This window comes from Bombina bombina, chromosome 1, assembly GCF_027579735.1.
Source record: "Bombina bombina isolate aBomBom1 chromosome 1, aBomBom1.pri, whole genome shotgun sequence".
NCBI classification, from domain to species: Eukaryota; Metazoa; Chordata; class Amphibia; order Anura; family Bombinatoridae; genus Bombina; species Bombina bombina.
The window spans coordinates 1,064,016,075-1,064,043,879 of record NC_069499.1 but is presented as its reverse complement, the minus strand read 5'-3'; the positions used below and the strand labels follow the sequence as shown (position 1 = coordinate 1,064,043,879).

The 27,805-nt window shown below is 43.1% G+C and overlaps 1 protein-coding gene across 1 annotated transcript in view; it reads left to right on the top strand.

Annotated features, from left to right (window-relative positions):
- The window catches only part of NCOA3 (nuclear receptor coactivator 3), a 656,351-nt gene that overhangs the window by 345,793 nt on the left and 282,753 nt on the right, over positions 1 to 27,805 (top strand). Inside the window, exon 7 of the mRNA XM_053716954.1 lies at positions 9,807 to 10,019. Within this exon, the coding sequence (XP_053572929.1) occupies positions 9,807 to 10,019 (213 nt within the window). The remainder of the gene's footprint in view (positions 1 to 9,806; positions 10,020 to 27,805) is intronic.

Here is a 27,805-nt window from a genome sequence, read left to right as displayed (position 1 = left end):
TCTGAGCTGGCGGCCTTGCAATGTGAGCCCCCTTATCTGGTGTTTCATGTGGATAAGGCTGTTCTTCGCACAGGTTTGGGGTTTCTCCCCAAGGTGGTGTCTAACCGTAACATCAATCAGGAGATAGTTTCTTCTTTATGTCTTAGCCCTTCTTCTCCTAAGGAGAGGTTACTTCATAATCTGGATGTGGTTCGTGCTTTGAAATTCTATTTTCAGGCCACAAAGGATTTCAGACAATCTAAATCACTTTTTGTCAGATATTCAGGGAAGCGCAGGGGTCAGAGGGCTTCTGCTACTTCTTTGTCCTTTTGGCTGAGGAGCTTGATCCGCTTGGCCTATGAGACTGCAGGGCATAAGCCTCTTCAGAGGATCACGGCTCATTCAACTAGAGCGATGGCTTTGTCTTGGACCTTCAAAAATGAGGCTTCTATAGGGCAGATTTGCAAGGCGGCTACCTAGTCCTCCTTGCATACCTTTTACTACGTTTTACAATTTTGACGTTTTTGCTTCTGCGGAAGATGTTTTTGGGAGAAAGGTTCTACAAGCTGTGGTGCCCTCAGATTAAGGGTCCGCCTTTTACCCTCCCGGTTTCATTGTGTCCTCTAAAAGCTTGGGTATATGTTCCCACAAGTAGTGAATGAAGCCATGGACTCTCCTCCCCTTTAGATGGAAAACATAAATTATGCTTACCTGATAATTTTATTTCCATCGTGGGGAGGAGAGTCCACGGACCCCGCCCGTTTCTCCGATGGGCAGACCTAAATTTAATATATTCTTCTGGCACTATTTATACCCTGATATTTCTCCTACTGTTCCCTGTTCCCTCAGCAGAATGACTGGGGGATGAGGGGAGTGGTATTTAAGCCTTTGGCTGGGGTGTCTTTGCCTCCTCCTGGTGGCCAGGTTCTTAATTCCCAAAATATGTGTATATATGTGTGTGTGTGTGTATATATATATATATATATATATGTGTGTATATGTGTGTGTATATGTGTGTATATATATGTATATATGTATATATATATATATATATATATATATATATATATATATATATATGTGTGTGTATATATATATACACACACACACACACACACACACACACCTGAGCTGCAGGAAGCTCCAGCAGTCTCAGCTATTAAGTTACAGCCGAGAGCTGGAGTCCCTGTGTGGTGCGCAGTTCGTTAGTGGCCTTCTAATTACCAAAAAAAAAATGTCAAAGGGTAATAAAGGGCTTATCTATCTTTTTAAACAATAAACATTTTGGAGTTGACTGTCCCTTTTAACTTGTTTCCCTAAATAAGTATAGTGAACTTGTTTAGGTTGTAACGTATAATTTGCCAAATGTATCCATTCCTGTAATGAGGGTATCTGGGGCTTTTTCCAGTACCTGGGAATTATTTTTTTTAGCTGAGTTTACTATGGATAAATTAACATGACATCTTTACTTTAGATAGATCACAGGAAATTTGGTTATCGGGCAGTTAAGTAATTGTATAATGATCCGATAGTTCCAAAATGTTCCTATCAACTGGCAATCCCACCACTTATTTAGTAAAGTACTCATTTTCCCGCAGTTTCTCCTACAGCGGTCTGCGACTCCGGATAGATCTGATATTATCTAGGTGGTGTTAGATACCACAAAGTTACTAGTTTTATATTAGTTTCTATTGTTTGTATAGACATAGAGCTTATCAGGCTTTGACATTTTATCTCCAAGCCACTAAGGTCAGGAGGATACTGCTATTTCTTTAACCTCTTGGCTAAAACAGTCGATTCATACAGTTTTTATTTGGAGGCCGGTAGATCTCCCCCTAGGATTATTGCTCATTCTACTAGGTCCGTATCTACGTCCTTTCGTTTTTAAAAATTAGGCTTCATTGAAACAAATTTGCAAAGCTGCTACTTGGTGTCTTCCCTTCATACTTTCATAAAATGTTACTATTTTGATGATTTTGGTTCTCCAAGCATCTGTGTCTGGTCAATGATATGGACTCTACAGCTTGGGTATTAGATCCCACATGTTTGGGCTTGTGGAGTTTCACCACCTTATGAAAGAAAACATTTATTTTTACCTGATAAATTATTTTCTTTCATGGTTGCCAAAGTCCACGAGACACTCCCCAAATTTTTTGAAAAATATTCAATAAAGGACTTTAGCTTGCACCTCATTTGCCCTGCTAGTTTTTCCTACTTTTCTGTTTTCTACTTGTGCTTGGTTTTAAGTTAAAATGATGGGAATCAGAAAAAGGTAAGGATTAAAGCTCTTTGTGTTGGGTAAAATTTGCCTGCCTCCTGGTGGAAAGGAGTTTAATTTCACATGTTATGACTCGTGGGCTCTCACCAACACGAAAGAAAGATAACAATAAATGTTGTTTTTGTCATTTATTTAGTATTCATTTAAAACCATATATCTTGGGCGTACAGCACAATAGTATGAATTCATGACCTATAAATTTTACATTATGACTACTTCCACACACTAAGCAAATTTCTAATTCACTCCACTTTTTTATTTATTTAAAAAAAACAGGAATGTAAGCTTTGGAGCTGGCCCATTTTTGGTTCAGTACATGTGTAGCACTTGATGATGATTTTGACTAGACTATCCCTTTAACTAATGGTACAGTAAGAAAACATAATTTATGCTTACCTGATAAATCTATTTCTCTTGTAGTGTGTTCAGTCCACGGGTCATCCATTACTTATGGGATATATTCTCCTTCCCAACAGGAAGTTGCAAGAGGATCACCCAAGCAGAGCTGCTATATAGCTCCTCCCCTCACATGTCATATCCAGTCATTCTCTTGCAACCCTCAACAAAGATGGAGGTCGCGAGAGGAGTTGGAGTTTTTACTTAATTATTCTTCAATCAAAAGTTTGTTATTTTAAAATGACACCGGAGTGTGCCATTTTTTGTATCTCAGGCAGTATTTGGAGAAGAATCTGCCTGCGTTTTTCTATGATCTTAGCAGACGTAACTAAGATCCGCTGGCTGTTCTCGACATTCTGAGGAGTAGGGTAACTTCAGAAAGAGGGGAATAGCATGCGGGGTCCCCCGCAAATGAGGTATGTGCAGTACATTATTTTCTGGGAATGGAATTGACTAAGAAAATACTGCTGTTACCCATATGATGTAAGTACAGCCTTAAATGCAGTAGTAGCAACTGGTATCAGGCTGATAAATGTATGCGCAGTTGAGTTATTTTCTAGGGACTAGAATTTGACTGAGAAAATACTGTTAATACTGAAATAATGTTTAAGCCTTATCTGCAGTGGAAGCGACTGGTAGCAGGCTTAGTGATAACTTTGCATGACATTCAAAATGTTGTTTTTAAAATGTTTACTGGCATGTTATTCGTTTTGTGAGGTACTTTGGTGATAAATCTTTTTGGGCATGATTTTTTTCCACATGGCTAACGTATTTTCTGCATAGAAACCATTATATCAGGTCTCCCACTGTTGTAATATGAGTGGGAGGGACCTTGTTTTAGAGCCTTGTTGCGCAGTTAAAATTCTAGCACAGTCTTCCTGTTTCTTCCTCCTTGATCCAGGACGTCTCTAGAGAGCTCAGGGGTCTTCAAAATTCGTTTTTGAGGGAGGTAATCAGTCACAGCAGATCTGTGACAGTGTGTTTGACTGTGATAAAAGCGTTAAATCTTAATTTGATATCCGTTTTTGGGTATTGAGGGGTTAATCATCCTTTTGCTAATGGGTGCAATCCTCTGCTAATTAATACATTTCTCGTTAAGAATTGTTGACTATAACTGAATTAGTTTTCTTTGTTATTCAACTGTGTTTTTAAAAGCGCTGCAGCGTTTTTTATATTGCTTGTAAACTTATTGAAAGTGATTTCCAAGCTTGCTAGCTTCATTGCTAGTCTGTTTAAACATGTCTGATACAGAGGAATCTGCTTGTTCATTATGTTCAAAAGCCGATGTGGAGCCCAATAGAAATATGTGTACCAATTGTATTCAGTGGCGTCACTAGGGTTGGTGTCACCCGGTGCGGTAAGTTATGGTGTCACCCCCCCCCCCCCCCGGAAAGCAGACACACACAAAAACACAGGCACACACACATACAAACACTCAGACACACTTAAAAACATACTCAGATGCACACACAAACACTCGGAAACACACTCAGACACACACACACAAAAACTCAGACACACACTTACAAAATATGTAAACTGCACTGCATTAATTATGAAGCTCATGCCTAGAGCTGCTCCCTGGCTCAGCAGAGCATCAAATGAAAAATAAACAGAGCACTCTAAAAATAAATCACTAAAGAAAAGGTTTAGGTGCAAACTATGAAAATTCTGCTCTCTGACTCTGTTCTAAGCCTGTCAGTGCACAGCCCCGGGCCGCGTGCCTACCGCTTCTTATGGCCAATCACCTCTGCACACTGCCCACCCCCAGACCCCCGCCCGCCCTCCTACCTGTTCAGTGTGCACTTAGTGTACCGTAACCGTAATGGTCTGGTGGGCATCATACGTGGCTCCTTCACTTTAAAGACAGGGTAAAACAGTCATGCGGTCAGGTGCCAGGCATCCCCTCATGATTTGCCAATTCCCGTTTAGAGAGACAGCACAGCAGTGAGTGACTCCACTGCTCCACATGTCACTGAGCAGTGAGCACAGATAGGCAGGCAGGTTTAGGCTAGCAGCGCAACTTTGCAAGCCCCACGGCATGCCCACAACATTCATAGCGAAATTGGGCAGGGGAGAAGCAAAGTACAAACAAGCAAAAGCAGCCGGGAAAACTAGGGGCAAACAATTGTGTGTCTACAACTCTATGCATCTCAACATTGTATTTCTTTGAATTTCAATAAAGGTCAGTACCTGCGTCTCCCGCTCGGGAGGTGCATAAGATTGAGGCGCCAAGTACATCAAGGCCCTTACAAATCACTTTATATGATATGGCTAATGTTATGAAAGAAGTATTATACAATATGCCCGAATTAAGAGGCAAGCGCGATAGCTCTGGGTTAAGGACAGAGCGCGCTGATGACACGAGAGCCATGTCTGATACTGCGTCACAATTTGCAGAACATGAGGACGGTGAGCTTCATTCTGTCGGTGACGGTTCTGATCCGGGGAGACCGGATTCAGAAATTTCAAATTTTAAATTTAAGCTTGAGAACCTCCGCGTGTTACTAGGGGAGGTGTTAGCGGCTCTGAATGATTGCGACACGGTGGCAATCCCAGAGAAATTATGTAGGTTGGATAGATACTATGCGGTACCAGTGTGTACTGACGTTTTTCCTATACCAAAAAGGCTTACAGAAATTATTAGTAAGGAATGGGATAGACACGGTGTGCCCTTTTCCCCTCCTCCGACATTTAGAAAAATGTTCCCTATAGACGCCACCACACGAGACTTATGGCAGACGGTCCCTAAGGTGGAGGGAGCAGTTTCTACTTTTGCCAAACGTACCACTATCCCGGTGGAGGATAGCTGTGCTTTCTCAGATCCAATGGATAAAAAATTAGAGGGTTACCTTAAGAAAATGTTTGTTCAACAAGGTTTTATATTGCAGCCTCTTGCTTGCATTGCGCCTGTCACGGCTGCAGCGGCATTCTAATTTGAGTCTCTGGAAGAGGCGATTCGCACAGCACCATTGGATGAGACTTTGAGCAAAGTTAGAACGCTTAAACTGGCTAATGAGTTTGTTTCGGATGCCGTAGTGCATTCGCCATACAGGCGCGCAGGGCGTTATGGCTTAAATCCTGGTCAGCAGATGTAACTTCTAAGTCTAAACTACTTAACATTCCTTTCAAAGGGCAGACCTTATTCGGGCCCGGCTTGAAGGAAATTATTGCTGACATTACGGGAGGTAAGGGCCACACCCTTCCTCAGGACAGGGCCAAATCAAAGGCCAAACAGTCTAATTTTCGTGCCTTTCGTAAGTTCAAGGCAGGAGCAGCATCAACTTCCTCCGCTCCAAAACAGGAAGGAACTACTGCTCGTTAAAGACAGGGTTGGAAAGGCAACCAGTCATGGAACAAGGGCAAGCAGGCCAGAAAGCCTACTTCCGCCCCTAAGACAGCATGAAGACAGGGCCCCCTCTCCGGAGATGGATCTAGTGGGGGGCAGACTTTCTCTCTTCGCCCAGGCCTGGGCAAGAGATGTACAGGATCCCTGGACGTTGGAGATTATATCTCAGGGATACCTTCTGGATTTCAAAACTTCTCCTCCACAAGGGAGGTTTCATCTGTCAAGGTTATCAACAAACCTAGTAAAGAAAGAGGCATTTCTACAATGTGTACAAGACCTCTTAGTGATGGGAGTGATCCACCCAGTTCCGCGAACGGAACGAGGACAAGGGTTTTACTCAAATCTATTTGTGGTTCCCAAAAAAGAGGGAACCTTCAGACCAATCTTAGACTTAAAAATCTTAAACAAATTCCTAAGGGTTCCATCGTTCAAGATGGAAACCATTCGGACCATCCTGCCCATGATCCAAGAGGGTCAATATATGACCACAGTGGACTTAAAGGATGCCTACCTTCACATACCGATTCACAAAGATCATTATCGGTACCTAAGATTTGCCTTTCTAGACAGGCATTACCAGTTTGTAGCTCTTCCCTTCGGGTTAGCTACGGCCCCGAGAATTTTTACAAAGGTTCTGGGCTCACTTCTGGCGGTACTAAGACCACGAGGCATAGCGGTGGCTCCGTACCTAGACAACATTCTGATTCAAGCGTCAAGTTTTCAAAATGCAAAGTCTCATACAGAGATAGTTCTAGCATTTCTGAGGTCGCATGGGTGGAAAGTGAACGTGGAAAAGAGTTCTCTGTTACCACTCACAAGGGTTCCTTTTCTAGGGACTCTTATAGATTCTGTAGAGATGAAGATTTACCTGACGGAGTCCAGGTTATCAAAGATTCTCAATGCTTGCCGTGCCCTTCACTCCATTCCAAGCCCATCAGTAGCTCAGTGTATGGAAGTAATCGGCTTGATGGTTGCGGCAATGGACATAGTGCCATTTGCGCGCCTGCATCTCAGACCGCTGCAACTATGCATGCTAAGTCAGTGGAACGGGGATTACTCAGATCTGTCCCCTTTGCTAAATCTGGACCAGGAGACCAGAGATTCTCTTCTCTGGTGGTTGTCATGGGTTCATCTGTCCGAAGGAATGACCTTTCGCATACCAGATTGGACGATTGTAACAACAGATGCCAGCCTTCTAGGCTGGGGAGCAGTCTGGAACTCCCTGAAGGCTCAGGGATCGTGGACTCAGGAGGAGAAACTCCTACCAATCAACATTCTAGAATTAAGAGCAATATTCAATGCTCTTCTAGCTTGGCCTCAGTTAGCAACACTGGGGTTCATCAGGTTTCAGTCGGACAACATCACGACTGTGGCTTACATCAATCATCAAGGGGGAACCAGGAGTTCCCTAGCGATGTTGGAAGTCTCGAAGATAATTCGCTGGGCAGAGTCACACTCTTGCCACCTGTCAGCGATCTACATCCCAGGTGTGGAGAACTGGGAAGCGGATTTTCTAAGTCGCCAGACTTTTCATCCGGGGGAGTGGGAACTACACCCGGAGGTATTTGCTCAACTGATTCGTCGTTGGGGCAATCCGGATCTGGATCTTATGGCATCTCGCCAGAACGCCAAGCTTCCTTGTTACGGATCCAGGTCCAGGGACCCAGGAGCGGTGCTGGTAGATGCACTTGCAGCCCCTTGGGTTTTCAACATAGCTTATGTGTTTCCACCTTTTCCGTTGTTACCTCGACTGATTGCCAGGATCAAACAGGAGAGAGCATCGGTGATTCTGATAGCACCTGCGTGGCCACGCAGGACCTGGTATGCAGACCTAGTGGACATGTCGTCCTGTCCACCATGGTCTCTACCTCTGAGGCAGGACCTTCTAATTCAGGGTCCTTTCAACCATCCAAACCTAATTTCTCTGAAGCTGACTGCTTGGAGATTGAACGCTTGATTCTATCAAAGCGTGGGTTTTCGGATTCGGTTATTGATACATTGATACAGGCTCGGAAACCTGTTACCAGAAAAATTTACCATAAGATATGGCGTAAATATTTATATTGGTGTGAATCCAAGAGTTACTCATGGAGTAAGGTTAGGATTCCTAGGATATTGGCTTTTCTACAAGAGGGTTTAGAAAAGGGCTTATCCGCTAGTTCACTAAAGGTACAGATTTCTGCTCTGTCTATTCTTTTACACAAGCGTCTGGCAGGGAATCCAGACGTCCAGGCTTTTTGTCAGGCTTTGGCTAGGATTAAGCCTGTGTTTAAAACTGTTGCTCCTCCGTGGAGCTTAAACTTGGTTCTTAAAGTTCTTCAGGGTGTTCCGTTTGAACCCCTTCATTCCATTGATATTAAGCTTTTATCTTGGAAAGTTCTGTTTTTGATGGCTATTTCCTCGGCTCGAAGAGTCTCGGAGTTATCTGCCTTACATTGTGATTCTCCTTATCTGATCTTTCATTCAGACGAGGTAGTCCTGCGTACTAAACCTGGGTTTTTGCCTAAGGTTGTTTCTAACAGGAATATCAATCAAGAGATTGTTGTTCCATCATTGTGTCCTAATCCTTCTTCAAAGAAGGAACGTCTTTTGCATAATCTAGACGTGGTCCGTGCCCTGAAGTTCTACTTACAGGCAACTAAAGATTTTCGACAAACTTCTTCCCTGTTTGTCGTTTACTCTGGACAGAGGAGAGGTCAAAAGGCTTCGGCTACCTCTCTCTCTTTTTGGCTTCGTAGCATAATACGTTTAGCCTATGAGACTGCTGGACAGCAGCCTCCTGAAAGAATTACAGCTCATTCCACTAGAGCTGTGGCTTCCACTTGGGCCTTTAAAAATGAGGCCTCTGTTGAACAGATTTGCAAGGCTGCAACTTGGTCTTCACTTCATATTTTTTCCAAATTTTCCAAATTTGACACTTTTGCTTCTTCGGAGGCTGTTTTTGGCAGAAAGGTTCTACAGGCAGTGGTTCCTTCTGTTTAATGTTCCTGCCTTGTCCCTCCCATCATCCGTGTACTTTAGCTTTGGTATTGGTATCCCATAAGTAATGGATGACCCGTGGACTGAACACACTTAACAAGAGAAAACATAATTTATGCTTACCTGATAAATTTATTTCTCTTGTAGTGTGTTCAGTCCACGGCCCGCCCTGTCTTTTTGAGGCAGGTTCTAAATTTTAAATTATAACTCCAGTCACCACTGCACCCTATAGTTTCTCCTTTCTCGTCTTGTTTCGGTCGAATGACTGGATATGACATGTGAGGGGAGGAGCTATATAGTAGCTCTGCTTGGGTGATCCTCTTGCAACTTCCTGTTGGGAAGGAGAATATATCCCATAAGTAATGGATGACCCGTGGACTGAACACACTACAAGAGAAATAAATTTATCAGGTAAGCATAAATTATGTTTTCTTACTGTACCATTAGTTAAAGGGATAGTCTAGTCAAAATCATCATCAAGTGCTACACATGTACTGAACCAAAAATGGGCCGGCTCCAAAGCTTACATTCCTGTTTTTTTTAAATAAAAAAAAAGTGGAGTGAATTAGAAATTTGCTTAAAATTGCATGCTCTGTTTGAATCATGAAAGTATCATTTTGACTAGACTATCTCTTTAATTAAACATGTTTTGTTAGGCTTTGTTTTTCATCTAAACAATGTCATCTAAGAATATATAAATGTAGGTATTTTCTTTTACATTACACTATTATTATTTTTCTCATTTTTGCCATATAGTGTTCAAGACGTGCATGCTCCTGAGCATATAATTTTTTTAATATGAACCATTTGCTCTTTCTTGTGCAGGAAGTGGTCCTAACAGCAGGAATACTGGGGACTGGGGAATGCCAAGTTCAACCGTTAACAGGATGGAGCCCACAAGTACTGGGTCAGTTGGGAGGCCAGGGCCTGACTATAATACCTCCATGCCAAGGCCAACAATGAATAACAGCATGGCAGCAAGATCCAATAGTGTCCCTGGAAACAGGCCGGTGTTACAGCAACAGATGCTTCCAATGAGTATGTTGGGGTTTTTTTTAAGGTTGATCTGCTTTATGGCCATATTCTTTACTTACCTAATTATAGACCACTTAATCTTCTTTAAATTCAAGATTCTCTTTTCTTACTCAAGCAGTTTAGTTAAAGGGACAATAAACACCTTGACATTTTTATATATAATTTTAAGATAAAGGGAAGATGTACTGTGACTTCCCGTCCCCCAATAGTAATAATCCATTTTATCTACTGGAATGTGTTAAATTGTTTACAGAAAGCTAATTTATCTTGAAATTGCTACTTTGCCTGTTCTATTCCCACTTTTAGTGAACATTCTAGTACTTAAGTGCTTGTTATAGAAAAGCCATGTAAGCAAGAAGGTTTAGAAGAAATCATGCTACCAGAGAAGGGGGGTGGGGACAGTTACTAAAATGAGTACACTGTGAGAGACGCAATGAGGTGTTTTGTGTGTATATAGAGAGATTCAATAATGATTTCTGCTCTATCTTCATGGTCTCTGTTGCTGGTATAACAAGTCATTGGAAACACATTAAGGAGAACCCAATTCTGCATTACAATTTCTCTTTAAAGGGACAATAAACCCAAATTTCTTTCCTATGGCATGGAGAGTCCACACAACATTCTGGCCACTCTTCCTTGCCAGCAAAGAGCACCCCAGCAGAGCTATTAAGTATCACTTCCCTTACCTATAACCCCCTGTCATTATATTTGCCTTGATCTCGGGAGGATGGCGAAGATGGTGTCTGAAGATTTTAATCCTTTTAATGGGTACTTTTCCCTACAAGCAAGGATTTGGGGCTATGCTGTGTCCATGTCAATCTCTTTAGCAAGAGTAATGGTGGCTATTAGCAGTTAGAAGACAGCAAGGTGGTTTTTGCTTAAACTTCTTACAGTATTGCTACCCCTATTATAGAAAGCCAGAGTTGATTACTCTGTTCTTTCTTTTCTATAGGTCCCTGGTAGATATGGGGAAGCTCCCACACCTCAGAAAACACATGTCCTGCCTGACAGAGCAGGATCCACAGGTAAGTGCTTTCCCTTCTAGGTTTAAAGGTATCAACACTATAGGGCTTAAAATCCTTCTGGAAAGTATTTGACTCTGTTTTAGGGGCACTGCTTTTATGTGAAAAGAGGCATCATTTTTTATTGGGCCTTAGAGATGGAGAGTGTATGAAGTGTTTGACAGGTGTTTGTTTTTCTTCTTACTTGTTGCAATCCTTTTTCAGCTCAGCTTATTGGCTCAATCACTTTTGCTGTACTGCTGTTGGTTTTCTCGCTGTTTTTGTTTAGTGCAATTTTTGTTTTATTGGTTCATATAAATAAACTTAATTTGGCATTTAAATTTTTTAGTTAATTGTTAGGAACTGATACCCAATTATGGACACTAATACTTAAGTTGATTCATTTGAAAAATGCTTATTTTGTTTGGAGGCTAAGATAATTCCTCCTGTACAGTTTTTCTCTTCATGCCTAAATAAAACTTTAAAGATAAGATGTCTCTCCCTGAGCCTCCTGTCTCTCAGGATTGTGTTATTCTAGCTACGCCTCAGCTTTCCCCTAAAGCTTCCCAAAGGTTTCTGCTAAGCATAAGAGGAAATCTAAACATATTGATGTTAGTAAGGCTGATTCCGCTAAGGCTGCGTTAGCCAGTTTGTCTCAATTATCTGACGAGGATGATTATTCAGTGGCTTTTGAGGGGAATTGTCAGATTCTGATATTGTAGTGACAAATTCTGCAGATTTAGAGAAGATTAATTTCAGATTAAATTTAGAACACCTTCGAGTTCTTTTGAATGAGGTTCTTGCTACTTTGGAGGAATCGGACGCATCTGTTGCGTAGAATCCAGAGAGGTCTAGTAAGCTTAATAGGGTATATGATGTACTCTCATCTGTGGAAGTATTTCCAGTTCCAGACCGTATGGCAGATATTATAACTCAGGAATGGGATAAACCAGGGATTCCTTTTTCTCCATCCCCTGTTTTTAAAAAGAGGTTTCCTGCTGCTTACTCTATTTGTGACTCGTGGTGCACGGTGCCCAAGGTAGAGGGAGCTATCTCTACTCTGACTAAGAGAACTACTATTCATATTGAAGATAGTTGTTCTTTCAAGGATCCCATGGATAAGAAGCTGGAGGCTTTTTTGATGATGTACATTCATCAGGGATTACAGTGGCAACCTGCTGCTTGTATTGCTACAGTTGCGGGGGCAGCATCTTATTGGTGTGATGATTTATCTAATCTTATCCTAGAAGAAACTGAATAGACCTAAGGGTCGCCAGAATTCTAATTTTCATTCCTTTTCGTAACTTTAGTGGACAGGAGTCTTCCTCTTCCAAGTCGGGTCAATCCAAGTCTTCTTGGAGGTCCAGTCAGCCTTGAAATAGGGGGAAGCAAGCTAAGAATCCTTCCATTGATTCTAAATCAACATGAAGGGGTCGTCCCCGATCCTCTAGTGGATCAAGTGGGGGGCAGGCTTTTTTTTCTTTCTAATGACACAGTGAGTCCACGGATCATCATAATTACTGTTGGGAATATCACTCATGGCCAGCAGGAGGAGGCAAAGAGCACCACAGCAAAGCTGTTAAATATCACTTCCCTACCCACAAACCCCAGTCATTCTCTTTGCCTGTGCAAGGAGGTGGTAAAGTTTTAGGTGTCTGAAGATTCTTCAATCAAGAGTTTATTTTTTTAAAGCAGAGCAGGTTGTTCTGTTTTTTTTTTTGGGTCTATCTGTCTTCCACGTCAGTCTCTTTAGTAGAGCTGTGGTGTCTTTTAAGCATTTGGAAACGGGTGGGGTTTAATTCTCACTGAGCTTTCCATGTCTGGTGCTGCCCTAGGTTTAGTCAATCTTCCGTTGTTCCACAGGTCTATGGTGGGAGGAAGCCTTCTCATTATCTGTGAGCTGCCCTGCTGCCGAGCAGATTGAACTCTGGTAAGTGCCTGTTTTTTATTTTCTTTGCTGCAAAAGGAGGTTATGACACTTTTCTGGCGATGGAGACTGTAAAACCTATGTCATTTTTTTTTTTTTATTAGGCAGTATATGGGCACTGTGAGACACTTTGTGAGCAGAGGCTTTGTGTTTAATGCAGCGGTTTTTGATGCTTGTGTTTTTGTTTAGTACAGTCTTTTTCTCCAACATAGGTGTGTCCGGTCCACGGCGTCATCCTTACTTGTGGGATATTCTCTTCCCCAACAGGAAATGGCAAAGAGCCCAGCAAAGCTGGTCACATGATCCCTCCTAGGCTCCGCCTTCCCCAGTCATTCTCTTTGCCGTTGTACAGGCAACATCTCCACGGAGATGGCTTAGAGTTTTTTGGGTTTGCTATTGTGGCGCGCAGAGCGCTTTGGCTAAAATCTTGGTCAGCGGATGCGTCTTCCAAGAATAAATTGCTTAACATTCCTTTCAAGGGGAAAACGCTGTTTGGCCCTGACTTGAAAGAGATTATTTCTGATATCACTGGGGGTAAGGGCCACGCCCTTCCTCAGGATAGGTCTTTCAAGGCTAAAAATAAACCAAATTTTCGTCCCTTTCGCAGAAACGGACCAGCCACAAGTGCTACATCCTCTAAGCAAGAGGGTAATACTTCTCAAGCCAAGCCAGCCTGGAGGCCAATGCAAGGCTGGAACAAAGGTAAGCAGGCCAAGAAACCTGCCACTGCTACCAAGACAGCGGGACCGGATCTGGTGGGGGGCAGACTCTCTCTCTTCTTTCAGGCTTGGGCAAGAGATGTTCTGGATCCTTGGGCGCTGGAAATAGTCTCCCAAGGTTATCTTCTGGAATTCAAGGGGCTTCCCCCAAGGGGGAGGTTCCACAGGTCTCAATTGTCTTCAGACCACATAAAAAAACAGGCATTCTTACATTGTGTAGAAGACCTGTTAAAAATGGGAGTGATTCATCCTGTTCCATTAGGAGAACAAGGGATGGGGTTCTACTCCAATCTGTTCATAGTTCCCAAAAAAGAGGGAACATTCAGACCAATCTTAGATCTCAAGATCCTAAACAAGTTTCTCAAGGTTCCATCGTTCAAAATGGAAACCATTCGAACAATTCTTCCTTCCATCCAGGAAGGTCAATTCATGACCACGGTGGATTTAAAGGATGCATATCTGCATATTCCTATCCACAAGGAACATCATCGGTTCCTAAGGTTCGCCTTTCTGGACAAGCATTACCAGTTTGTGGCACTTCCGTTCGGATTAGCCACTGCTCCAAGAATTTTCACAAAGGTACTGGGGTCCTTTCTAGCGGTGCTAAGACCAAGGGGCATTGCAGTAGTACCTTACTTGGACGACATTCTGATTCAAGCGTCGTCCCTTCCACAAGCAAAGGCTCACACGGACATCGTCCTGGCCTTTCTCAGATCTCACGGGTGGAAAGTGAACGTAGAAAAAAGTTCTCTATCTCCGTCAACAAAAGTTCCCTTCTTGGGAACAGTAATAGACTCCATAGAAATGAGGATTTTTCTGACAGAGGCCAGAAAATCAAAACTTCTAAACTCTTGTCAAGTACTTCATTCTGTTCCTCTTCCTTCCATAGCGCAGTGCATGGAAGTAATAGGTTTGATGGTCGCGGCAATGGACATAGTTCCTTTTGCGCGAATTCATCTGAGACCATTACAACTGTGCATGCTCAGTCAGTGGAATGGGGATTATACAGACTTGTCTCCGACGATACAAGTAGATCAGAGGACCAGAGATTCACTCCGTTGGTGGCTGTCCCTGGACAACCTGTCACAGGGGATGAGCTTCCGCAGACCAGAGTGGGTCATTGTCACGACCGACGCCAGTCTGGTGGGCTGGGGCGCGGTCTGGGGACTCCAGAAAGCTCTGGGTCTTTGGTCTCGGGAAGAATCTCTTCTCCCGATAAATATTCTGGAACTAAGAGCGATATTCAATGCTCTCAAGGCTTGGCCTCAGCTAGCAAAGGCCAAATTCATACGGTTTCAATCGGACAACATGACGACTGTTGCGTACATCAACCATCAGGGGGGAACAAGGAGTTCCCTGGCGATGGAAGAAGTGACCAAAATCATTCAATGGGCGGAGTCTCACTCCTGCCACTTGTCTGCAATCCACATTCCAGGAGTGGAAAATTGGGAAGCAGATTTTCTGAGTCGTCAGTCATTTCATCCGGGGGAGTGGGAACTCCATCCGGAAATCTTTGCCCAAATTACTCAGTTGTGGGGCATTCCAGACATGGATCTGATGGCCTCTCGTCAGAACTTCAAGGTTCCTTGCTACGGGTCCAGCTCCAGGGATCCCAAGGCGACTCTAGTAGATGCACTAGTAGCACCTTGGACCTTCAAACTAGCGTATGTATTCCCACCGTTTCCTCTTATCCCCAGGCTGGTAGCCAGGATCAATCAGGAGAGGGCATCGGTGATCTTGATAGCTCCTGCGTGGCCACGCAGGACTTGGTATGCAGACCTGGTGAATATGTCATCGGCTCCACCATGGAAGCTACCTTTGAGACGGGACCTTCTTGTTCAAGGTCCGTTCGAACATCCGAATCTGGTCTCACTCCAACTGACTGCTTGGAGATTGAACGCTTGATTTTATCAAAGCGAGGGTTCTCAGATTCTGTCATTGATACTCTTGTTCAGGCCAGAAAGCCTGTAACTAGAAAAATCTACCATAAAATATGGAAAAGATATATCTGTTGGTGTGAATCTAAAGGATTCCCTTGGGACAAGATAAAAATTCCTAAGATTCTATCCTTTCTTCAAGAAGGTTTGGAGAAAGGATTATCTGCAAGTTCTTTGAAGGGACAGATTTCTGCTTTGTCTGTGATACTTCACAAAAAGCTGGCAGCTGTGCCAGATGTTCAAGCTTTTGTTCAGGCTCTGGTTAGAATCAAGCCTGTTTACAAACCTTTGACTCCTCCTTGGAGTCTCAATTTAGTTCTTTCATTTCTTCAGGGGGTTCCGTTTGAACCCTTACATTCCGTTGATATTAAGTTATTATCTTGGAAAGTTTTGTTTTTGGTTGCAATTTCTTCTGCTAGAAGAGTTTCAGAGTTATCTGCTCTGCAGTGTTCTCCTCCTTATCTGGTGTTCCATGCAGATAAGGTGGTTTTGCGTACTAAACCTGGTTTTCTTCCGAAAGTTGTTTCTAACAAAAACATTAACCAGGAGATAGTCGTGCCTTCTTTGTGTCCGAATCCAGTTTCAAAGAAGGAACGTTTGTTGCACAATTTGGATGTAGTTCGTGCTCTAAAATTCTATTTAGATGCTACAAAGGATTTTAGACAAACATCTTCCTTGTTTGTTGTTTATTCTGGTAAAAGGAGAGGTCAAAAAGCAACTTCTACCTCTCTCTCTTTTTGGCTTAAAAGCATCATCAGATTGGCTTACGAGACTGCCGGACGGCAGCCTCCTGAAAGAATCACAGCTCATTCCACTAGGGCCGTGGCTTCCACATGGGCCTTCAAGAACGAGGCTTCTGTTGATCAGATATGTAAGGCAGCGACTTGGTCTTCACTGCACACTTTTACTAAATTTTACAAATTTGATACTTTTGCTTCTTCTGAGGCTATTTTTGGGAGAAAGGTTTTGCAAGCCGTGGTGCCTTCCATCTAGGTGACCTGATTTGCTCCCTCCCTTCATCCGTGTCCTAAAGCTTTGGTATTGGTTCCCACAAGTAAGGATGACGCCGTGGACCGGACACACCTATGTTGGAGAAAACAGAATTTATGTTTACCTGATAAATTACTTTCTCCAACGGTGTGTCCGGTCCACGGCCCGCCCTGGTTTTTTAATCAGGTCTGATAATTTATTTTCTTTAACTACAGTCACCACGGTATCATATGATTTCTCCTATGCAAATATTCCTCCTTTACGTCGGTCGAATGACTGGGGAAGGCGGACCCTAGGAGGGATCATGTGACCAGCTTTGCTGGGCTCTTTGCCATTTCCTGTTGGGGAAGAGAATATCAAACAAGTAAGGATGACGCCGTGGACCGGACACACCGTTGGAGAAAGTAATTTATCAGGTAAACATAAATTCTGTTTTTTCAGTATGAGTTATGGCGGCCAGTCTGTTGGTAACGCCCACGAATAGGCGGAGCGGTTTTCTGAGGCGGCAATTAAGTTGTGCGCCTTTCCGGAGCTCTGTTTGGTTGTTTCGGTCTGTGTGGTGGTTACTTGTGGAGTTTTCAAATAGAACACCTTGGGGCTTCATTGCGCTTCTGTTGAATTTTGGGTCCGGATCATTGGGTATATTAGCCGGCTTCTGGAGGTCAGGTAGGCACCTCATTAGGGTATGTTGAGGTAAGGAAGCTGCCTGTAGGTTTTAGTAGTATTTAGTTAGGTGGGGGGGGGGGTTGTTTTGGAAAGAAAACTTAATTTTTGCTATAGAAAAAAGTTATTTTCAAATTTAAAGGGACAGTAACGTTTATTTTTAAATTTTGTGAAGCCAGTTTGCTTTATTTTGGGTAAAGATGGATCAAGAGGCTTTGCAAGATGTTACATGTAGCTTATGCTTTGACTCTAATGTGGAACCTCCTATCCCTTTTTGTTCATCATGTATTGATAGGACATTACATTAATAGGGATAGACTTCTTGAATCTGAGCCATCATTAGCTAAGGCGGATTCTGTTCAGGGGTCTCCCGTTCAGGAATATGCCACAGCTTTCTCCTCAAACGTTCCATACTTTAGTGTCTACTCATGCAGTGCCCAGTGTTTTTTCAGTTTCTCCAGTTGGGGTTTCCTTGCAGGACATTGCTACCCAGATATCTTCTGCGGTAACTGATGCACTGGCAGCTTTTCCCATGCTACAGGGGAAGCGTAAAAGGAGGTGTAAGGATTCAGTGAGTAAGGTGTAGCTATGTTGAATGTTTCTTCCCATAGGTCTAAAGGGGAGGATTCTTCTATAGAGTCTGAGGGGGAAGTCTCAGACTCAGACAGTATAGTTCCTTCTTCTGATGCTGAAGTTGTAACTTTCAGGTTTAAGCTTGAGCACCTCCGGGTGTAACTCAAGGAGGTTTTGTCTACTTTGGGTGACTCAGACGCCTCTGTTGTAGTCACTCCTAAGACATCTAGTAAGCTGAACAAATATTTTGATGTCCCTTCAGCGGTGGAGGTATTTCCTTTTCCAGATCGTGCTTCTGAGATTATTGCACGGGAGTGGGAGAAACCTGGGATTCCTTTTTCCCCTTCTCCAATTTTTAAGAAGATGTTTCCAATTGCTGATTCTATTAAGGAGTCTTGGTAGACAGTTCCCAAGGTGGAAGGAACAATTTCCACTTTGGCTAAGAGAACCACTATTCCCATAGAGACTAGTTGTTCTTTTAAGGATCCTATGGATAAGAAGTTGGAGGCGTTACTTAAAAGGATGTATGTTCACCAGGGTTTGCAATGGTAGCCTACGGTGTGTATTGCTACTGTCACTAGCGTGACAGCATACTGGTTTGATGCATTGTCAGATTCTATTCAGACTGATACCCCTCTTAAAGAGATTCAGTATAGGATCAAGGCTTTGAAGTTGGCCAATTATTTTATCATGGATGCTTGCTTACAAGTTATTAAGTTGGGTGCAAAGATATCTGGCTTTGCTGATCTGGCACGCAGAGCCTTGTTGTTAAAGTCTTGGTCTGTGGATGTTTAAACTAAGTCTAAACTTTTGTCAATTACTTACAAGGGTAAGACCTTGTTTGGGCCTGGTTTGGCTGAGATTATTTCAGATATTACGGGAGGAAAGGGTCATTCTCTCCCTCAGGATAAGAGAAATAAGCAGAAAGGGCGTTGAGTAATTTTCGTTCCTTTCAAAACTTTTCAGGTAAGCCTTCACCCTCCTCTTCCAAGCAGGAGCAGTCCAAGTCCTCCTAGAAGTCCAATCAGTTTTGGAACAAGGGGAAGCAATCTAAGAAGCCTGTTACTGACTCAAAGTCAGCATAAGGGGTCTGCCCCCGATCCGGGAGCAGATCCTGTAGGGGGCAAACTTTCCTTTTTCGCTCAAGCCTGGGTTCAGGATGTTCCGGATCCCTGGGTGGTGAACATAGTTTCCCAGGGATACAAATTGGAGTTAAAGACCTTTCCACCCAGGGGCAGGTTCCTTCTCTCAAAATTATCTGTAGACCAGATAAAGAAAGAGGCGTTCTTATGTTGCGTCCAGGATCTTTCCGACCTGAGAGTGATAGTTCCTGTTCCAGTACAGGAGCAGGGTCTGGGATTCTATTCCAATCTGTTCGTAGTTCCTAAAAAGGAGGGAATTTTCAGACCTATTTTAGATTTCAAGAGCGTAAACAAGTTCCTCAGAGTTCCGTCTTTCAAGATAGACACTATTCGTTCCATTCTTCCTTTGGTTCAGGTGGGTCAGTTTATGTCCACAGTGGATTTAAAGGATGCGTTTCTGCATATTCCCATCCACAGGGACCATCACAAGTTTCTGAGGTTTGCTTTCCTAGACAGACATTTTCAGTTTGTGGCTCTTCCATTCAGTCTTGCAACAGCTCCCAGAATTTTCTCAAAGGTCCTGGGAGCGTTGTTGGCGGTGCTATGGTTGCGGGGTGTTGCAGTGGCGCCTTATCTGGATGACATTCTGGTTCAGACGCCATCTTATCAACTAACAAACTCCCACACGGAGTTGTTGTTTTTTCTGCGCTCCCACGAATTTAGGATGAAGTTCCTTGATTGCAGCTACAAGGGTGGTGTTCTTGAGAACCATAATAGATTCTCTAGCAATGAAGATTTTTCTGACAGAAGCCAGAAGATCAAAGATCTTCAACTCTTGTCTTGCCCTTCAGGCCTCTCCTCGGCTGTCAGTGGCTCAGTGTATGGAGGTAATTGGTCTGATGGTTTCAGCTATGGACATCATTCCGTTTGCTCCGTTCCATCTTAGGCTGCTGCAGTTATGCATGCTTAGGCAATTGAACAGGGATTATGTGGATCTGTCTCCGCAAATTGTTCTGGATCAGGCGACAAGAGATTCTCTTCCGTGGTGGTTGTCTCAAGATTTTTTCTCCCAGGGAACCTGCTTTCGCAGACCTACCTGGGTGATCATGACTACGGATGCCAGTCTGCTGGGATGGGCAGCTGTCTGGGCCTCATTAAAGGCTCAGGGTTTATGGACTCTGGAGGAGTCGGCTCTTCCCATAAATATTCTAGAGCTGAGCGCAATCTTCAATGCTCGCCTGGCCTGAGTTAACTTCAGCCCAGTTTATCAGGTTTCAGTCGGACAACATCATGTCAGTGGCTTACATCAATCATCAGGGAGGAACTCAGAGTTCCTTGGCCATGACAAAGGTAGCCAAGATTATTCAGTGGGCGGTGACTCACAACTGCTTTCTGTCTGCGATCCACATTCCAGGGGTGGACAATTGGTTAGCGTATTTTCTGAGCAGACAGACTCTTCATCCGGGGGAGTGGGAACTTCATCCAGAGGTGTTTTCCAGCTTGATTCTCAAATGGGGACAGCCAGAGTTGGATCTCATGGCGTCTCGTCAGAATGCCAAGCTTCCGAGGTACGGGTCAAGGGATCCTCGGGCTGTACTGATAGATGTTCTGGCGGTTCCTTGGAAATTCCGTCTGGCATACGTGTTTCCTCAGTTTGCTCTCCTTCCTCGGGTCATTGCTTGGATCAGACAGGAGAGGGTGTCGGTGATTCTCATCGCACCGGCGTGGTCTCGCAGAATCTGGTATGTAGATCTGGTGGAGATGTCATCTCTTCCACCTTGGAGACTTCCGCTGAGGAAGGACCTTCTACTTCAGGGGCCCTTCTTGGAGATTGAACGCTTGATATTATCTAAGCGGGGGTTTTCTGAGGCAGTAACTACGAAAATTTCCTATAAGATATGGCGTAAATATCTGTATTGGTGTGAATCCAGAGGGTTCCCTTGGAGTAGAGTTAGGATTCCTAGGATTTTGTCTTTTCTCCAGGAGGTTTTATCGGCAAGTACCTTGAAGGGTCAAATTTCTGAACAAATATGGGTTGGTGAACTGTACAACTCACTCCCAGATATAGCCTCCTTTACTGGTGGAGTCTTCTCACAAGTGACTCCACAATATTGTGAAAGAAAAGAAAATTGAAAGGGGCGCTAAAAGCAATCTGGTAAATTCTAAACTTAATTAATGTGTGTAGAAAGTATCTAACTTACAATGGTGACTGTAGTAGTGTAGAAATCTAATCCTATATTTGTGCTAATGTGCTCACAATAATCTTCTAATGATAAAAAATATATATGTTCAAATGTGAAAACAAATATATAAAAAAATATATAATATCATACAATCCAGAACTTTCAGGAAAAAATTATATATTAAATAAATACTGTATATAACTAATATATATTAGTTAGTCAAGTATCCAATCATAGGTTTATTAGTTGATATCGATCAGCACTAATTTCCTCTCAAAGAAATATGCCAAAAATGTAAGTGCTACAATGAACAGTGTAGTGGACTGCTAAAAGGAAAAAATAAAGGGTCAAATTTCTGCTTTATCTATTTTGTTACATAAGCGTCTGGCGTGTGTGCCAGATGTTCAATCTTTTTGTCAGGCCCTGATTAGAATCTAGCCTATGTTTAAGTTTGTTACTCCTCCTTGGAGTCTTAATTTGTTCAACAGGCTCCGTTTGAGCCTATGCATTCTGTGGATATTAAGATGTTAGCCTGGAAGGTTTTATTTTTGGTTGCTATTTCTTCGGCTCAAAGTTTCGTAGCTTTCAGCATTGCAGTGTGAATCTCCTTACCTTATTTTTCATTCAGATAAGGTAGTCCTGCGTACTGCCTTGGGTTTCCTTCCCAAAGTGGTTTCGGATAGGAATATTAATCAAGAAATTGTTGTTCCTTCTTTTTGTCCTAATCCTTCTCATAAGGAGTGTTTGTTGCACAACCTGGATGTGGTTCGTGCGTTGAAATATTATTTGCAGGCGACTAAGGATTTTCGCCAGTCTTCTTCTTTTTCTTCTTTTTTCGTTTGTTGTTTTTTCTGGGAAGCGCAAGGGTATGAAAGCTATGGCTACTTCTCTTTCCTTTTGGCTAAGGAGTGTTATTTGCTTGGCGTATGAGACTTCTGGACAGCGGCCTCCTGAGAAAATCACGGCTCATTCCACAAGGGCTGTTTCTTCTTCTTGGACCTTCAAAAATGTAGCTTCTGTGGAACAGATTTGCAAAGCTGCCACTTGGTAATCTTTACACTTTTTATTTTTTTTTATTTTACAAGTTGGATACTTTTGCTTCGGCTGCAGCTTCTTTTGGGAGAAAGGTTCTTCAAGCAGTGGTACCTTTTGTTTAGGTTAACTGTCTTGTACCTCCCTTATCATCTGTGTCCTCTGGCTTGGGTATTGGTTCCCAACAGTAATTATGATGATCCCTGGACTCACCGTGTCATTAGAAAGAAAAGAAAATTTATGCTTACTTGATTAATTTTTTTCTTGACACGGTGAGTCCATGGCCCGTCCTGTATTTTTCAGACATTTTTCTATAAAACTCAGGCACCTCTGCACCTTTATGTTACTTCCTTTCTCCTTTCCCTTTGGTCGAATGACTGGGGTTTGTGGGTAGGGAAGTGATTTTTAACAGCTTTTCTGTGGTGCTCTCTCCCTCCTCCTGCTGGTAAGGAGTGATATTCCCAAAAGTAATTATGATGATCCGTGGACTCACTGTGTCAAGAAAGAAATACATTTATCAGGTAAGCATAAATTTTCTTTTTCAGCAGGCTTGGATACACAATGTTCCAGATCCTTGGGTCAAAGATATAGTATCCCACGGTCACAGAATATGATTCAAATCTTGTCCTCCCAGGGGCAGGTTCCACCTGTCAAGGTTATCTGCGTGATCGTTTCAGTTCCTCTAGCTGAACAGTGTCTATGATTCTATTCAAATCTATTTGTAGCTCCCGAGAAGGAGGGCACTTTTTCATCCCATTCTGGACCTAAAGTGTCTCAATCAATTCCTTTAGGGTTCTATCCTTCAAGATGGAGACCATCCATTCTATTCTTCCTTTGGTCCAAAAGGGTCAGTTCATGACGACCATAGAGCTGAAGGACGCGTATCTTCATGTTCCTATTCACAGGGATCATTACCAGTATCTAAGTTTTGCCTTCCAGGGAAAACTATTCCAGTTTGTTGCCCTTCCTTTTTGCCTTGCTACAGCTCCCAGAATTTTTTCAATAGTTCTGAAGGTTATTCTGGCAGTGGTGAGGTCCCAGGGTATGTTGCGCCTTACCTAGACGACATTCTAGTTCAAGCACCATCTTTTCATCTAGCAAGATCTCATACCGAGATGTCTATTCTACGTTCCCACAGGTGGAAATTGAATCTGGGAAATTGCTTCCTTGTTCCAGATACAAGGCTTTGTTTCTTGGGAACAATCATAGATTCCATGTCCATGAAGATTTTTCTGATGGACGTCAGAAAATCCAAGCTTTTTTTCTTGCCTGTCTCTCCAGTCTGCTATTCGTCTATCTGTGGCGCAATGCATGGAGGTGATTGAACTGATGGTTGCCTCCATGGTCATCATTCCTTTTGCTCGGTTCCATCTGAGACCTCTGCAGCTATGCATGCTTAGTCAAGGGAACGGTGACCACTCAGATCTCTCGCAGAAGATAAGTTTGGATTCCCCAATAAGAGTCTCGCTCTCATGGTGGGTTTCACAGGACCATCTGTCTTGGGGCACGTGCTTCCTGGGGCCTTCCTGGGTGACTGTGACCACGGACGCCAGCCTGTTAGGCTGGGGAGAAGTTTGGGGTTTCATAAAGACATATAGGGTCTGTGGACTCCAGAGGATTCGTCTCTTCCAATAAACATTTTGGAGTTGAGAGCAATTTTCTATACTTTAATAGCTTGGCCTCAACTAGCTTTGGTCCGATTTTATCAAATTTCAGTCGGACAACATCACCTAATGGCCTACATCAATCACCAGGGAGGAACTGGGAGTTCCTTGGCAATTAAGGTGTCTCGCATTTTCCAGTGGGCAGAGTCTCACGATTGCCATCTCTCTGCCATCCATAACCAGGGGTGGATAACTGGGAGGCAAATTTTTTAAGCAAGAAGACTTTTCATCCCAGAGAGTGGGCTCTCCACCCAGAGGTTTTCACAATAACTATCAGGTGGGGGGTTCTGGAGTTGGATCATATGGCGTCTTGTCAAAACCCCAAGCTACCAAAGTACGGTTCAAGGTCATGAGATCCTCAAGCCGTTCTGGTAAATGCTCTAGCGGTTTCTTGGAGCTTCAATCTAGCATTCCAGTTTCCTCCGTTTGCGTTGCTTCCACAAATAATTGCTCACATCAAACAAGAGAGAGCTTCTGTGATTCTAATAGCTCCTGTATGACCTTGCAGGATCTGGCCCGCGGATCTGGTGACAATGTCATCTCTTCCGCCGTGGAGGTTACCTTTCAGGAAGGACCTTCTACTTCAGGGTCCTTTTCTTCATCCTAATCTGGTTTCTCTGAAACTGACTGCTTGGAGATTGAATGTCTAAGTTTGGCTAGATGTGGCTTCTCTGCGAAAGTCATAGATACTATGCTTCAGGCTCGTAAACCGGTTACTCACAGAATTTACCATTATTATTATTATCGGTTATTTGTAGAGCGCCAACAGATTCCGCAGAGCTAATATGGTATGGTGTAATTGGTGTGATTCAAAAGGTTTTTCTTGGAACAAAGTAAGGGTTCCTCGAATTTTGGCTTTTCTTCAGGAGGGCCTGGAGATGGATATGTCAGTCAGTACTTTGAAGGGTCAGATTTCTGCTCTGTCTATTCTTCATAAACGTCTGGCAGTGCTGCCAGATGTTCAGTCTTTTGTTCAGGCCTTGGTCAGAATCAGGCCTGCGTTTAAATCTGTTGCTCCTCCTTGGAGTCTGAACCTTGCTCTTACAGTTTTGCAGCAGGCTCAGTTTGAGCCGATGCATTCTGTTAGTATTAAATTACTATCTTGGAAGGTTTTTCCTTGTTTCTTGCTATTTCTTCTTCTCGCAGAGTTTCCGAACTTTCGGCTCTGCAGTGTGATTCCCCTTACCTTATTTTTCATGCTGATAAAGCGGTCCTTTGTACTAAGCTGGGGTTTCTCCCAAAGGTAGTGTTGGATCACAATAATAAATTGTTCCTTCTTTCTCCAACATAGGTGTGTCCGGTCCACGGCGTCATCCTTACTTGTGGGATATTCTCTTCCCCAACAGTAAATGGCAAAGAGCCCAGCAAAGCTGGGCACATGATCCCTCCTAGGCTCCGCCTTCCCCAGTCATTCTCTTTGCCGTTGTACAGGCAACATCTCCACGGAGATGGCTTAGAGTTTTTTGGTTGCCCAAATAACTCAATTATGGGGCATTCCAGACATGGTTCTGATGGCCTCTCGTCAGAACTTCATGGTCCCTTGTTACGGGTCCAAATCCATGGATCCCAAGGCGACTCTATTGGATACAATAGTAGCACCTTGGATCTTCAACCTAGCTTATGTATTCCCACCGTTTCCTCTCATTCCCAGGCTGGTAGCCAGGATCAATCTGGAGAGGGCTTCGGTGACCTTGATAGTTCCTGTGTGGCCACGCAGTACTTGGTATGCAGACCTGGTGAAAGTGTCATCGGCTCCACCATGGAAGCTACCTTTGAGACAGGACCTTCTTATTCAGGGTCCATTCGAACATCCGAATCTGGTTTTCCTCCAACTGACTGCTTGGAGTTTGAACGCTTGATTTTATCAAAGCGTGGGTTTTCAGATTCTGTAATGGATACTCTTATTCAGGCTAGAAAGCCTGTAACTAGAAAATGTTACCATAATATATGGAAAAAATATATCTGTTGGTGTGAATCTAAAGGATTCCCATGGAACAAGATAAAAATTCCTAAGATTCTTTCCTTTCTACAAGAAGGTTTGTAGAAAGGATTTTCTGCGAGTTCTCTGAAGGGACAGATCTCTGCTTTATCTGTTTTACTTCACAAAAGGCTGGCAGCTGTGCCAGACGTTTAAGCGTTTGTTCAGGCTCTGGTTAGAATCAAGCCTGTTTACAGACCTTTGACTCTTCCCTGGAGTCTTAATCTAGTTCTTTCAGTTCTTCAAGGGGTTCCGTTTGAACCCTTACATTCCGTAGATATTAAGTTATTATCTTGGAAAGTTTTGTTTTAGGTTGCAATTTCTTCCGCTAGAAGAGTTTCTGAGTTATCTGCTCTGCAGTGTTCTCCGCCCTATCTGGTCCATGCAGATAAGGTGGTTTTACGTACTGAGCCTGGTTTTCTTCCGAAGGTTGTTTCCAACAAAAATATTAACCAGGAGATAGTTGTACCTTCTTTGTGTCCGAATCCAGTTTCATAGAAGGAACGTTTGTTACACAATTTGGACGTTGTCCGTGCTCTAAAATTCTATTTAGATGCTACAAAGGATTTCAGACAAACATCTTCCTTGTTTGTTGTTTATTCTGGTAAAAGGAGAGGTCAAAAAGCAACTTCTACCTCTCTCTATCTTTTTGGCTTAAAAGCATCATCAGATTGGCTTATGAGACTGCCGGACGGCAGCCTCCTGAAAGAATCACAGCTCATTCCACTAGGGCCGTGGCTTCCACATGGGCCTTTAAGAACGAGGCTTCTGTTGATCAGATATGTAAGGCAGCGACTTGGTCTTCACTGCACACTTTTTCCAAATTTTACAAATTTGATACTTTTGCTTCTTCTGAGGCTATTTTTGGGAGAAAGGTTTTGCAAACCGTGGTGCCTTCCATCTAGGTGACCTGATTTGCTCCCTCCCATCATCCGTGTCCTAAAGCTTTGGTATTGGTTCCCACAAGTAAGGATGACGCCGTGGACCGGACACACCTATGTTGGAGAAAACAGAATTTATGTTTACCTGATAAATTACTTTCTCCAACGGTGTGTCCGGTCCACGGCCCGCCCTGGTTTTTTAATCAGGTCTGATGATTTATTTTCTTTAACTACAGTCACCACGGTATCATATGATTTCTCCTATGCAAATATTCCTCCTTTACGTCGGTCGAATGACTGGGGAAGGCGGAGCCTAGGAGGGATCATGTGACCAGCTTTGCTGGGCTCTTTGCCATTTCCTGTTGGGGAAGAGAATATCCCACAAGTAAGGATGACGCCGTGGACCGGACACACCGTTGGAGAAAGTAATTTATCAGGTAAACATAAATTCTGTTTTTTGTCCTAACCCTTTATCCCAGAAGGAATGTCTTTTGTATAACTTGGATGTTGTGCTTGCTCTTAAATTTTACCTTCAAGCAACTTAAGATTTTCGGTAGACTTCTGCCCTGTTTATTGTTTTCTCTGGTAAGCTTAGGGGTCAGAAGGCCACTTCTACCACTCTTTCTCTCTGGTTGAGAAGTGTTATCCTTTTAGCTAATGAGACAGTTGGACAGCAGCTACCTGAGAGAATTGCGGCTCATTCCACTAGAGCTGTTTCATCTTCATGTGCTTTCAAAAATGAAGCTTCTGTGGAGCAAATCTGTAAGGCGGCCACTTGGTCCTCTATTCATACTTTTTCCAAATTCTACAAATTCGATACTTTTGCCTCAGCTAAGGCTTCTTTTGGGAGAAAGGTTCATCAAGCGGTGGTGCCTTCATTTTAGGTCCGCCTGTGTTGTTCTCCCTCCCTATTCATTCTGTGTCCTCTAGCTTGGGTACTGGTTCCCACTAATAATTAGAGTGAAGTTGTGGACTCTCCATGCCATAGGAAAAAAAACAAAATGTATGCTTACCTGATAAATTTCTTTCTTTCTGGGCATGGAGAGTCTACAACCTGCCCTTATTCAAATTAAGACGGCAGTTTTTTTGTCTAGTCCTCAGACACCTCTATACCCTTGTGTTATCCTTTTTTTTTTTTTCCCATTTCCCTTCGGCCGAA